The 14,881-nt window shown below is 42.7% G+C and overlaps 1 protein-coding gene across 7 annotated transcripts in view; it reads left to right on the plus strand.

Moving 5' to 3' along the window:
- The first annotated feature begins 8,237 nt into the window (after positions 1-8,237).
- The window catches only part of STXBP5 (syntaxin binding protein 5), a 111,166-nt gene continuing 104,522 nt past the window's right edge, over positions 8,238-14,881 (plus strand). For all 7 annotated transcript variants that reach the window (XM_027454325.3, XM_027454327.3, XM_027454328.3 and 4 more), the window contains exons 1-2: positions 8,238-8,538; positions 10,169-10,266. In XM_027454325.3, coding sequence (XP_027310126.1) covers positions 8,386-8,538; positions 10,169-10,266 — 251 coding nt within the window. In that variant the 5' untranslated portion in view covers positions 8,238-8,385. The remainder of the gene's footprint in view (positions 8,539-10,168; positions 10,267-14,881) is intronic.

Raw genomic sequence — 14,881 nt, forward strand, 5'->3', positions numbered from 1 at the left:
CTTCCGCCCTGTGGCAGTGCCAGCAAACACTGCCCAAGCTCTGCTGCAATACATCTGTGCACAACTCAGTGTTGCTGTAGTAAAGGTATTTTCTTTATGGGTGAGGGAAAAAAGCTGTATCATTTAATCCAAATTAAACAGCTTCTAGTGCAGGTCATAGTTTAGCCATAGCTGTATGAAGCAGTTAAAATCGCACATGGCACTAGCATACCTAAAACAGCATGGTGTGTGCCAATTTCCAGTTGATGAAGTGAAGATAATTTCTGTTTTCCCATTAATCTATCAGTCATACCTAAAGAGGTAGGCCTCCATACCAGTAATAATCTTTCTCGTCCTGGTCTCAGAAAGTGGCCTTTTGTCCTCAGTAAATACACCATAATAAATACACCAGGTAATACACCATAAATGATCCATAAAATTAATAAATGCTGTCTATTCCTAATTGGCACTGCATCCAGCCTGTACTGTGATACTATAGAAGGGATGGTTCCTCACAAAGAGATTTGAAGAAGCAGATAGTAATGAGCCCTTCCACACCTTGCCTGAAGTAAAGCTCAAAATTATGACAGTACATCAAGATACTGATCTTAATCCCAGAAATAGTTGTAAATTCTAGTCAGGACAATACAGTGCACGACAACACTTGATAAAGTGATATATTTAAAGCATATAATTACTTCTAGGCTCTAATTCAATCAGTTACTACAAGACAAATTTCAATTGCTTCAGCTAGGTTTCCAAAAAGTCTTAGGTTACCAATGGGACCTAAAGCCTCCTTCAAAGAAGCTTACTGACTAGCATGTTGGGACAGAATTTAAAAACAAAAAATGTAAAAAATAGGAGAAATTAGAATTGTAAGACTCGATGACTAATAAATTTCAACCTGTCCTACATATTCTAGGTTTCTCCTACCCATTTGTCTTGTTACTGTTTTAGTTTCTCTTAATTATTTGCTCTGTTAATCTCAAGTTATGATGTTCATTTTAATTTGAGGGTACTAGCATTTTATTTTTCTCAGCTGTCATTACATTTCACCTCCTCTTTCACCAACTGGGAGGGATAGGAGAAGACACATAAAGAGGTTCTGTCTACCATGCTTGCAATGAAGTTAAAACCGTATAGAATATGGGAAATATTTTTATTTTTATGGGAAATCCTTCAATTGTCTTGCCATCTGAACCTATCTTGCACAACTGAGCTAATCAGAAAATATAAATACATATCTGGCATTATTACTTCCAAATATCAATGGTGTTAAAAGAAGTGTTTATATTCACAGAAAATGATAACATGATGAAAATACAAGAAATTAAAAACATATAATGAAATGAAGCATACACACATTTTGGGTCTTCTAGCTTAAACATCATTAAAGGAATAGTTTGCCTGCTTGCTTTTTTGCAGTTTATGTAATTCATTACTTTTAATTTAAAGAAGAAAACATACTAGTGAAATACTAGCCATTTTAAATCAAAGACTGGTGTTTCTGTAGTCCAAATGAATACTTGTCTAGATCGCTAAACTACTGTACAATAGGAATCCCCTCCCAGCTAACAGGCCATAATTACAATGACAATAATAAAATGTGATTTTTTTTTTCACTGTAGTGGGTAGTCACTTAAAATGACTCATTGATGAAAGATCCTGTCTGAAATACTACACTTGGTACAAAATACTGTATATAAACAGATCATTAAATTTGAAAGACATTTTTTTTTAAATTGCAGCACTATAATTCTGTTTAAGAATGGATAAATTAGTTTTGTTCATCATATTTTAGCTTTAATTCATTTAGTCCAAGAAAACCCTTCTTCTCTTGGCAGACACTCATACTTCATCTTAATTTAACTATTTTATAAAACTTGTGTTGATTTCACTTGCAATATTTTGCTGCCTTTTAATGGAGACAGATTGTATTTCATATTTTGCTTCACTCTGTTATGCAGGTCTCAAAGTGGCATTGTAATAAGAAGCACTTGTATTATAGTTGACTGAAGACCATAGAGTGTATGATAAATACATACAAAACATTTTTCATTATTCAGTGAAGTATTAAACCATACTTTTTTTCTATATGGATAAAAGCCTTGCCTTGTTCAAAACCTGTTCTGGGTGTATTAGCATCATATGCCTGAGGCTTTAATCCTGGCTCGGGCCTACTGCCAGTGTAGAAATATGAAAACAGCAAAATGCAGAGCATGGGATGTGAAACTGTATTTTCATTTTGTAATAATGCAAAAGAATAGAATCTCCATCTTTGGATATATGCTAAAAGTGGACACGACCACACAAAACATGATCTAACTTTGAAGTTGGATCTAGCTTACAACTGAGTGGACAGTTAGACCAGATGACTTCCACAAGTCCCTTTCAACCTCAGTTATCCTGTGCTCATATGATTCTGCACTAATATGTTTCAAGTACTTCTCAAAATAGATCCAGTTACAGAAGAAATATGACCTAATGCAAATAATAATGCAAGTTTTGTACGTGGTTGAGCAACCATGTCTTCTCCTGATGTAGCTTAAGCTTATACATCATGTAAAGGAGGTACACAGATGGCACTGAAGGGAACATACGATTAATTACATGTTGAAGTGATGGCCTAAGTCAGGTTAAAATTGGAAATTCCTCGGTATCATTATTTGCAATTCCTCAGTATTATTATTTGCAATTTCATTTTGGCATCTAAGGAAAAAAATACAACATGCTAAACAAACTTAAATATTGACTGTATATATTACATGTTCCTCCTGTAAACAATCAGATTACACTAGAAATATCTAAGTAATGATTTTATTATAAATATGTAGAGGTCAAGAACCCGAAAACACTCAATTTCAAGTGGGAGATAAACACTGAGATGAATTCCTATACAAGAAAGTATCCATAAAAATAAAATTAGGACTGAAAGAATATAACAAAGAATTGAACAGAAGTATGGCAGATGTGGATTTTAGGAGCCAAAGCACAACACAGTGCTTGAAACAGCTTATTCTGGGGCTGCCTAGCCCTGGTGGTGTGTAGTTGTGACAAGATAAGTGAGGAGTCTTGAGTCCTTAAACCTGCTCCTAGGACTGTTTATGCTCCTAACACTAAAAATCATGAAGAAAAAAGAAGAAATACTTTACCACCAAAACTATCTGTTTTAATTGCATGAGAGATTAATTTAAAGGGTTCAAAAAAAACTGAGGAAGCTGTTGTAACTAAAAGAATGAGAGCAGAGTAGGTGAAATGCCTCTATTCTTAACACTGAACTGGCCCAGGCTTAAGTAAAATGTGGTATAGAAAGAGGAAATTGACAGACTGCATGAACAAAAAAGAACTGTGCATTTTAGTACAACATAAGAACAAAATTAATTAAGTGCCTGCAGTGGCCATAGAAGATTTGGATGAGCAGAAAAATAAATTACTCCTTCAGAAGACAATGATAAAAGGATTGGCTGGAGCCAAATCAGTCAGACTGTGCTGCTAAGACGACCTAACCTTAGGTACTGAAGACATGGCTGAAAGTAATGAAAGTAAATTTGAAAACAAAAAATGTGGTGTTAACATCCTCCTTGAATATTTATTTGGCATAATTAATTTTATATGTAAAGAATGACAGATGGATGCAAACTACAACATTTTTTGAAAGGACTGTGTACCTTCAGTGAAGATGAGAATAATGCATAAATAGGTCAATAGATAAAAAGCAATAAATGTGCTTTCACTAGAAATGGTAAATTTCTGTGTATATGTCAATAGCTGATACTCTCTTTGTCTGGTCCAAGGTGACAGTGGTGGGAAAAAGGCATATGTGAGACACTAAGGAGAACGGTGCATGACCTCTTCACGAGTCTCACATTTCCATCACACAGTGCTGCTTTAATACCTTCCTTCTGCCTTATGTACTCTTCCTTGCTAGTGCATATTTGCCTTGTGTCGCATATCACTGGTATCAGCCAACAGTCAGATCTACACTGGTCAACTGCTAACAATATCCTTGAATGCTTCCTAAGACAGCTGTATCTGCTTCTTTTGCCATGCTCCAGCTCAACACAAAGCAGCTACATGGACACTCCTCTGCTGGTTGTGTAGACAAATGCTGAGAAGCCTTCCTAATTCATACTTCAACAACCAACATATACACATCTCACTATAATGGCTGGAGCTCAAAATGCAGGAATTTTGATGCAGTCCCTTCAGAGGCAGGATGTGCCCTCTTTCTCCCTAGTGGCATCCATACACGAGGTGTTAGTTGTGCTGTTCCATAGGTCTTTAAAAAATAATCTGTGAGCCTGCCAAAGACCATGCTGGCTTCCAGATGCAGGAGGAACTCATCATATCATTACGAGCATGGTCAATGGCGCTTTCTCTGAAATGGATGAATTTACAAACACTAGACTTTATTTCCAGCTGAGGTTATGGCAAGTCCTATCATAGCTTTTTCTAGGGACTGACCCACTAATTAACACATGCTCTCCATTTCCTTCTTGCTTACAGTGTACTCCAAGTAAGCTGCAGAAATATCAAAAAGTTCACCTGAAGTCCTCCTTGGATTTTTCACCAATACAGATTAATGGGGAAAAGAAAAAATCACAGATGTTTGTCTGGCAAGAGCTCAGAATCTGAAGAACCTGAGCAGCAGCCAGAAAAGGTTCCAAAACTCACTTGGAGCTGTGGTTACACTGTCCTGTCCAATGCAGTTAAGTAAAACAACCTGAATAAGATTAGTTCAAAAATGTATCCCAGCTTCTTTCTATTTATGGCAAGGCAATGTTTGGCTAGGTCTCAGTCAATTCTGACTCTGCAGTGTGAGTGACTAAGCACCATTAAGAAGTTCTCAGGAAAGCTAATTCTCTTCATTAGTCTTCAAAGACTGGGTTGACTGACTGTCAAAAGCTTTAGTGAGGTTACAGGACAAGCAGAGGTCTCGAGGCCCCTTCTGGTGGTCCTTTCCTCATCCATGTTGATTAGTGCAATAATTATGGTGTGCAATTCACCTGAAGTACATGAACTTCTCTGGATACAACCAGTAATACTTCTGGGTGTACATACGAACTAATGAAAAACACCGTGAGAAGACTTGTCCCTTTACTACCTACCCACTGCTCTGGGATTATTCTACCAAGTCTTAGCATGCATTATAACTGGGTGAGATTTTACTCATTCTGGTTTGTGCAGGACTGCTATCATTCTATCCCCTCTTCATGCTAGTGCTTTGGTGGTTTACCACAACCTGTCCCTGAAAAAAAAAAAAAGACCATAAGCACGGTGATGGCTGCGTTCCAGTTATCCATAAAGTTATGGTGATTATCTTGAGGCAAAAGACCCACCAAGTGAAGTCTGACCTACACCAGCTGTGGTCTGTGGGACTGCATTGGTACGTATACCAACACTACGTGCACCGTGCCTTAAATAAGTACAAGGAATAGTGGTTGCCAATGTGGTATCTGTAAGGTATGGATCAAGAAATGAGCAAGTGAGTTTTTCTCTCCTTTTCAAGAAGCAGTAGATAGGATGATCAGTAAGAAAAGACAGGCAAAGAAGACTAAAACCAAGTGGATTCGTTTGGTAGCAGGGATTTGCATAGCCCATGAAGATGCGCGGCTGGGGGCTGACTCATGAACATTTAACAGTGGCTCTGTCACAGGCGGATCCTGTCACAGTAGAACACAAAAGTGGTTGCAATCTAGTTGGGTCTGATTGCTTCATCCTCAGTTGCGTAAGTCACTCAGGCTTTGGACGGGGGTATAAAACATTGGCAAGAGATTTCAGATATCAGTGTCCGGAAGGTCTGAGCAGGCAACATGAACTAAGGAAATTAGGCAGAATCGGTCTGTTTTATAAACAGGATGTGGCTGTTGGGTAAGAGCAGGAGACCTCAAAGAAGCTGAAACACAGCAGCTAAATCTTGAGAGATAATTGGGATGCTTGCTATAAAACCATAAAATGAAAGTCCTACTACTGTTCCCACTGGTATCCCAGTACAACAGAAGATTGTCATTCACTTTTTAGAGGAGTTGTACCAGAAAGCATTGGCTTGTTGAATGGCATTGACTACAAAGTGTGAGAGAAGAGAAATGCTGTTGTCTCAACCATGTATATGTTGTAATATATACCTTGCATAAATGTTTGTAAGTATTGGTACAGTGTTACAATAATGAATGAGGTCCTCCTTGCTTTCAGTGTTAATCTAAACAGAAAATGAAATACAGTCTCTACTCAAGTATATACAATGCAGGTAAAGAATGGAGTCAAGGGCCAAGTACACTGGAGGGAAAAATAAAAAAGTGCAGTATGCAGAAAGATGGCTTTTAAAGGCCTTTAATTCTTCAGCAAGCTTTGAAGTTGTTTTCCTTAACAATTTCTATAAATAATTAACATAAATAATGAGAGTAGATGTGATATGAATCTTGTAGCTAGGAATGCTTGTAGGGCCTGGCCTATGCTGATAACAGGACCCGGATGGAGTATTAGTTACATTCTTAGGGTTCTACAGGTATGCATTATCAACACAATGCGTGTGGTAAACACAATCAGTGTTTACCATTCAGTCAAGCATAGTTGAGTTCCAGAAGTTTTCTTCCCAATGTAGTGTACTGCAATAAGCACGTGTGAGTAGTTGGAAAAAAAACAGACATTATTTCTGTAACTTATGGACTCTTAGATAAAATATATGATTAAAGACATTGAAAATACACACACCTCTCTTAAAATGAAATTAACTTTATTATCAGGTATTTAATGAGGCTTATTTAAGTCTACTTTTATTTATTTGAGGATTTTTGTCATCTCTGGAAACATTCTTCCACATGTTCACCAAGGTGATTTGAGGAAGTGTCCAACGGTCCTGGTTACATAGGTGGAAAGCTCTGTCAGTTCATAAGAGTATGTAAGCGTCCTGGTTTCTTTTGAATGTTTATACACCATACACCTGCTGGGAATATGGCTTTAAACTGACATGGGGTTAGAGGTCTAAGAAGTCTAAGAACTTTTACTTTTGAGGTTATTATTGTGGGTGCATGGTAACTATTTTGCAGCATTCTGATTGCGCTTATTTGTCCGTGCACCGTCACACTGAGTGTGCTAACAGTGCATGCCTGGCTTTGGGGCTGAAGGCACCACCTGTAAATGCCATTTTACTGCGGGCTGAGCCTCCTCCTGCTCAGGCATTCCTGCTGCAGCCGGGGGATGCGGGCCCATGTCCTGAGCCGCATTTCCACAAGCTTTCCTCCAGAGGTGGTAACTGATGGTCCGGTTGGTTTTACTTGGCTGATCTGAGTCACGAATAATTGCCCTCAGCGACACACCGTGAGTGAGGGGGGAACACCAACCACCACCTGCGCCACTCGGGGCACAATCCAGGAACGCGACCTACTGATGAAGGCAAAACAAAGGCCGGGCACGGGCCGGCAGCCCCCGGACGCTGCGTGCCACCACCGCCGCCCCCTGCTCCCTGCTCCCTGCGCAGAGGCGGCGCGGGGCTCCCGTCCCCGCTCCCCCGCCGCCGCCGCCGTGATGGCCCCGGTCCCGTCCCCGTCCCCATCGCCCCCCGCACCCCGGTGCCCGCTCCCCTGGCCGCGGCGCTGCGGGGGCAGCGGGCACCGCCACATCCGGGTGCCGGCCCTGTGGGGACGCATGCGCGGCCACTGCGAGCCCTGGCACCGCTCCTCCTCCTCCTCCTCCTCCTCCTCCTCCTCCTCCTCCTCCTCCTGCTGCTGCCGCCGCCGCCGCCGCCCCCCCGGGGCGCTGCGCTGCGCTTCCGCGTTGTCAGGCAAGGGGGAGCGAGCGCGAGGCGGCCCGAGGAGGAGGAGGGAGAAGGAGGAGGAGGAGGAGGAGGGGTGGGGGAGGCTGGTGGCTGCGGGGGCGGGCGGCGGCAGCAGCAGCCGCCGGGAGAAGCCCCGGCGGTGACTGGCTGGCGGCACACGCAGCTCAGCTCCGAGGGGGCGGAGGGAGGGGAGGGCGCTGCGAGGCGGCGGGGGGTGGGGGGGGCGAGCAGGGACTGCGGCGGCTGTGGCGGCGGGCGGGGGGCCGGGGCCGGGTGGCACCATGTGAGGCGGCTGCGCGGCCGGGCGCGGAGGCTGCGGGCGGCTCGGCTCGGCGGCCGGGAGGACGGGGTGGGACGGGCCGGGGCGGGCCCGGGGCGAGCCGTGAGCCCCCGGCGGGCGGGGCTGGGCCGGGCCGGGCAGGGCAGCGGCAGCAGCAGCACAGCACGGGCTGACCGGGCGCCGTTTGCTTGGCTCCAGCCGCCGGGCCCCGATGAGGAGCGGCGCTGCGCTGCCGGACTAACGCGTCGCCCTCCCGCGGGGGCTCGTCTGCCGCCGGCGGGGCGGGGGGAGCGGGCGGAGCGGGCGGCGGCGGCGCTCCCCGCTCGGCTCTGCCTCGGCGCCGCCGCGAGCCATGAGGAAATTTAACATCAGGAAGGTGCTGGACGGCCTGACGGCGGTCTCGTCCGCCGCCTCGGCGTCGTCCGCTGCGCAGCAGCAGCAGGCGGGCAACCGGGAGAGCGAGATCCAGGAGACGCTCCAGTCCGAGCACTTCCAGCTCTGCAAGGTGAACGCCCCGGGGGGACGCGGGGAGGAGCAGGGGGGCTGCGGGGTGTCCGCGGGCAGCTTGGCCGGAGGCTCGCAGGGCTCGATGCCCACGGGGCGGAGGATGGAGGGAGGGCTGGGGGGGGGAGGGATGCCCGGCGGCATCGCGGCCTCCAGCGGGAGCTGCCGGGCCCCAGGAGCGGGGCTTGGGGCGCTGCGTGCCGGGAACGCGGCTCCCCGCTGCCTCTGCGCCTGGAGGGGGCCGGAGACGGTGGTGGTGCTGTGGCTGCAGTGTGTTGCCAAGTCGCCGGGGCTGCTGTTGCAAAGGTTCTCCAGAGACGGAGGGAGGAAAAGTTCCCGTTTTTTTCTTTTTTTTTTTTTTTTTTTTTTCATTTGCTTGCGTGTGATACAATAACTGCAGTTTGTGCCCGCACGCTTTTGGAAAATGATGCAGCGAATTAATCCGCCAGCTGTACCTAGAGGAATACAAACTGATTTGAATATCAATGCCCATTTTTATCTTTACAATGCACCCGTGGCCTAGCTTGATATGGCTGAGCTTGTTTGTGGATTCGCCTCCTTGTTTTATCTAGTACTGCAGGTGTTCCTGCCACTTTTACAAGTTGCTCGTGAAGGACACAGCAAAGAGCAGGGCTATTGCTGCTTAGATTTTATTCACTGTGAAATACCGAGAGTTGTGAGCTATGCCTGCAACTTCACTGAAGTAAAAGGAGTCTATCAGAAGTTCGCTATGCATTTATGAGGTCCTAAAATAACCCTGAGTTAAACTAAAGGTTTTGCAGTTGAAAAGCCAGTGTTTGTATGGCTTATGTTGCATACATCTATAGTAGAAGTCAGAATAGATAATGCTTTTATTCTTGATTCTGATTAATTGCAGCCTGAGAAGTGTAATGGGGTTGTTGTGTGGTTGATTACCAAATTAGTCTTGGCTAATCAGAAACCCAGATGTGCCAACTGCTTCGTATTAAGAAAGAATCCCTTGGTTAAGGGGGCTTGGTTTGTTTTTATGGCATGTTTTCTATTTGTCTGCTTTCAGGAGCATTTATTTGTTTGTTTTGAGGGGAAGCAGAGGTCGAGAGAGATGCTCTGTGGAGGTTGGGTTGATTATTTATTGTTTGTTTTTTTTTTTTTTTGTAAAGGTGATGAGAGAGTTTGCACTGTCATGTGGGGCCTGTTGGAGTGAAATTGAAGAAGCTCTGACAAGCAGGTGTAGCAATTTGTAACAGTTCTAACAACAAGTCTGGCTTTGTTGCCAAACTTCCTAGGAGGAACATCACAGGTTTTAATGGGTTAGTGCCATTTTTAGGGCTAAAATAGGAATATTCAGAGGATGACATGGATGGAAAAATGCCATGTTGATACAGTCTTTGTACAGAAATAATGCAACACTTACATTAAGTTTCAGGAAGTATGAATGTCATTTGGTGATCAAGGGTGAATGACTGGACCAACTTAAAAAAAAAAAAATCTTTTATAATTGATGAATATAGGACAGCTGTTATTTTCAATCGGTGGGTTCCTTTCTTAATTGTGATTAATGCTGAATCCTATTCCCTAACATATGATATTGATTCTGTTTATTTTTGGTCTGCTGCTTGTCCCATCATTACTACGATGCTCTGACTTGTTAGACTGTGCGCCATGGTTTCCCCTATCAACCTTCAGCCCTGGCATTTGATCCTGTTCAGAAAATACTGGCCATCGGGACTCAGACTGGAGCATTAAGGCTGTATCCTTTTATATTCTGAAAAGGAAATTAGCGTACCTCACACAAGTGATGTTTTGATTCAGCTGCTGGAGCCATTCACATGTGTGGTGGGAACCAGGTATGCAGAAGGGGGGGAAAAGCTCTGTTTTCTGGTGGCGGGTGGCCTGGCTGTTCTGCTTGTTGTGTGTCAGTTCAGGTTGTGTTAATGCTATGAGGTATGGCTGCTTAGTCCCCCTTATCTGCAGTTAATATATACATTTCGTAGAGGATTACCTACACGCTGACAAATCAGAAGCACAGTCAGCTGCTATTAAAAAAAAAGACCTGTCTGAGGGTCTGTTTCGTTTTCTGCTATAACCACTGGAATTATAAAACTCCATGCTACTTGTATTTATTTATTTTTTGTCTTGCTCTTGAGAGAAATGTTGTAATAGTGCAGATCTTCTTACTACTATATTGCCAAAAGGTAGTTTCAGGTGGGGATGTTAAAGGGTGTGGGAACAGTATTTCACTAATAGTTTGTAACTGACAGAGATGAGCAGATTAAATTCATGGAATAAACCAACAGTAACCCTTCTTCTCCATGTTCAATAAAAAGTGAACTGTCCATATGCTCAAAGCCATATGGTACCACATCCGTGCTGTACCACCCAAGCCACATAATAACATATGTGTTTAAACTTTTATTTTAAAAGAAGGTGCCCTGTAGATCCTTTAATCCACACTAACATTGCCTAAACCTTTGCAACAGAGTAGAATGAGTTGATTTCTCTATTGTCCTGGAATTGTCTGAATTCTGAGATTTTTTGGAGAAGGCTTAGCAATCTTGCTAGAAAAATTGAGTTAATTCTCTTTAAACTTCAGGTAAATCTCATCAATCTCTTTCCTTTGTTAACTATGTTACTCTGCAAGTGGACATTTTGTTTCCTTCTGTAACATCAGTGTTCTGTCAAAGGTTAACTGTCTTTAAAAGGTTGTCTTTGACAAGTGGAGAAGTTAGAACTTCAGTATTGAAGAAGAGGTTGAACTGAAGTAACTTGTATGAAAGGCATAATTCTTGTCACTTATCTTTTGACTACACCCGTGAATTGCTTTCTAAATAATCAGGAGAAGCCTAGCAGGATTGCGAGGGAAGCATCGGTTGCTGTGAGAGGAAGCAGTAACATGAACAGAAAATATTTCCTAAGGGAAGAAGTTTCATGCTGAGACCGAAACATTTGTGTTCCACTAACTTAGCCAGGGTCAGTATCTATCTCAGTGCTGACTTTCAGTCTTGGAAGAACTGTTTTAAAGCCCTCCATTTAGCCTGATGGGTTAGCCCAGTAACCCAACAGCTCTGCAGAAGTTGTATCTCCTGTGATTACTTGCTTTTGGGTAGGGATAGGTGCAGGCAGAGGGGATAGATTCAGATACACTGTAAATGTAAAACCAGGCTCACTTTCTGCCTTGTTAAACCTAGGAAGACTACTCTTGGGAAGGAGTGGAACTTGCAAGAGCTGTTTATTTCACCCTACTGCTACTGGACAAAAACTGAACCTCAAAGTTATTGGTAACTACAGGATGTCTTACCTGCTGAGGCTTTTACTAATGATAAATTATGTGCAAGGATTCATTGCATGTAATCTAAGCCACACTCTTTAGAGCTGCAGAAGTGTGTCTTCATTGAAATGAGGTGTGAGCTAGGAAGACTGAGAGCGAATAAAGAGGTATTCATTGAGATCTAAATTCTAAAAGTGTAAGGAAAGTCAATCCTTATTTTCCTCTTCTGTTGTGAGGATATAGAAGTAAAGGAAGGATAATGCTTTCTTCCTTCATTGTCTACTGGCGGATGGGAGTTGGGTATTAATGTTTTTCTTTAGTCTTCAAGTATGGACACAGCTTGTCAGGCTTTCCGTTCCTTTCTATTGCAAGTAGGTGATCTGAGTAATTGCAAAGCAACGGGGTGTTTTGGTTTTTTGAAAGGGTATTAAAGATAAAATGCTCATAAGAAATGTAGTAACCTGGTTTAGATTTAATTTCTTTATGTACTAGTGAATACTACAGCCCTGATTTACTTACAGCAATTTATGAGCTAGTCCCTTCTTAGAACATGTTCTCTGTATTTGAGCAGTTTTCAATTCAGTTATTTTAACTTCAGTGTTGTCTATAAAAGGTTAATGTGAGCAGGAATGTTCTCAGTCATGCTCCTATCTCGTTCTTAATTTTGAAGACTCTGTAAACAGTGGAAGAAAAAATGCATTGCAATGCACAAATACTGCTATCTTTACTATTGGTACAGTTACACGTTACAGTAGAACTAAAGCTTTTTCTGAAGAACCAGTATTTGTTGACAGAAATACAACGGGAGTTTACTGATTTAGTATATTTATCAATTAGAGGCAAATAAAGACAAAATAACATCAACATGGTATTAAGCTCTGAGTCCACAATGTAATTGTGAAAATGGAAATACCGAAGTACAGGTTGTATGTTTCTCTAATCAGATTGGAAATAGAATTAGTACTTTGTTAACAATGTTTGTCCCTATCCTAAGCTTGACCAGTTAAAATCAGAAGAGCACTGTGGAGTTCCTATGACCAGCAGTTGGTTCGAGACCTTGCAGTTTTAAGAGGGAGAGGAGTCCATAAAGTAGTAGAAAGAAACTTTTTTTTTTTTTATATGGAAGTCACTGAAGTGGTAGTTTAGGAGTATTCACGAGCTTAATTTGAGCTGGTTTTAGCTTGTATCCTGCCCCCACCCCCTTTTAAAACAACAAACAAATCAACAATGAAAAAAACACCTTCCTGTGTATTGGGAGAAGTTACAAAGTGTGTACATGTATAGCTTAATAGAATACAAACCTGGAGAGGTGTCAGATCCTGGACCTTCTGCACTTGACATAGAACAGCCAGGTGGCATGAATATCCTCCCTGACATTAGGACCTGTTGAAAATGATTGAGCAGTTTGATTTTGTGTTCTGTATTTCAGGAGAAATTGAGTGATGCGATAGGAACAAGAGCAGAAGTGCACTTTGGAGCAGCATCAAAAACTTGAATTTGCTTATCTTGTCCGTACTCGCAATTACCTACTCGCTGTGATCCAGCTGTTCCTCTATGTTCATTGTGTTGATCGAAGGATGCTCATTCTAGCTGTTTGAGGTGTCTTGAGTCTTGCCTGGCGGCCTGGCCTTCATGTGTGGCGTTTCTACCTCAGGCTTACTGCAGTGTTGGATGCTCGTGAATGTATTCCCCACAAGGAACAATTTTCTCACTATTTATACATGTCAAATTTCAACAGCAGCATAAGCTTCTGGGGACCTCACCTGACACTGCAGGCCGGTCTCAACAGCTTCTCCGTATGCAAAGCCATTTAGCTGTTGTTACAAGTGTTGCTATCACCTTCTGGTCTCCTGTCCCAGATGTGTTGGATATAAAGCTGTAAAATGTTCATCTATCTTTTGTTTCTTTCCTGAGCATACCTGAACCATTACAACAGGACACACAGTCCAGAATTTTAAGCAAGTTTCATGCCTAACAACCATCTGTGCTTTACTTTCCCAGCACGTACCAAAACCTTCTAATGAGTTGGGTGTATGTACTTAAGGTCTTACTTACCTGCATGGCGCAATGGGGCAGACTCTGTTCCTTGATATCCTGATGGCTTGCAGTGTCACGGGTAATGGTACCGTTTCTGTGCTCTTGTTTACTCTCACTCTTCCACTTGAAAGTCCCTCTAGGAGTCAAATGTGACCTGACTGCAACGGCATTTGTGCAGTGGAGAGGTTTGATAAACATGAAAAACACTTTTTCAGGATTTGTTGGTACTTGGAACGATGTTTCCTGAAAACTTTGTAACTAGTTGTACAGAGCCCAGGCCTTAAAAACAAACAGGGAAGCTCAGCTGACTGATTGGAGGTAGGATAAGCTTTGAGGCGAGAGCAGATAATTTGAAGGAAACGTGCTGCCTGCTGTGTAACTGCTTCATCTTAAACAAGGTAGTTCAGTTCTCTGTGCCTTAATTTCTCTATAGCAAAACCAGGACAGTAGATCAAGTAAGTCATGTTTTGATTGTTTGCCAACATGAATACAGTATTTCTGCTGGTGCTTCATGTCTTTAATAAACATTCATTTGGAGCTTGCAGCTCAGCTTCTCTCATGACGGAAAGTCTAAAAAGGCCATTTCCATGAGTAACTTCTTGAAAAGGAAGGGGATACCCATACAGTAAATGTTATGCCTTCCACACAGACCAAATTGGCAATGAGTCTTTATTTCCAAGCAGAATAGGTTCTTTACTTAAAGAGTGTTTTTTCCTGTTGCAATCTCTGTTCACAGGAAGGAGAAAAATTAGGTTGTTTGTCATTCCGTCATTAAATAACTGAAGATCCCAATCATTCTGAATGTCAGCATCTGTTCATTTCCCCCCATTCTTTTCAGCAGTAAAAGAAGTCTCTTACGTAAGCAAATGGCTGAAGTTTTCATATATCTGAGGCATATAAAACTTATTTTCTGTGACTTCCATTCTCTGGCCTTTGTGAGAAGATCTCACAACTGTAATTCTTTGATCAAAATAGCTCAAAGCCTGGATGTGCGGTTCCTTGCAGCTTCTGATGAAATGTTTGTTACAGCATCTGAATAGTTCTGTGGATGTGTACCATA

The sequence above is a fragment of the Anas platyrhynchos genome, chromosome 3, assembly GCF_047663525.1.
Source record: "Anas platyrhynchos isolate ZD024472 breed Pekin duck chromosome 3, IASCAAS_PekinDuck_T2T, whole genome shotgun sequence".
NCBI lineage: Eukaryota > Metazoa > Chordata > Aves > Anseriformes > Anatidae > Anas > Anas platyrhynchos.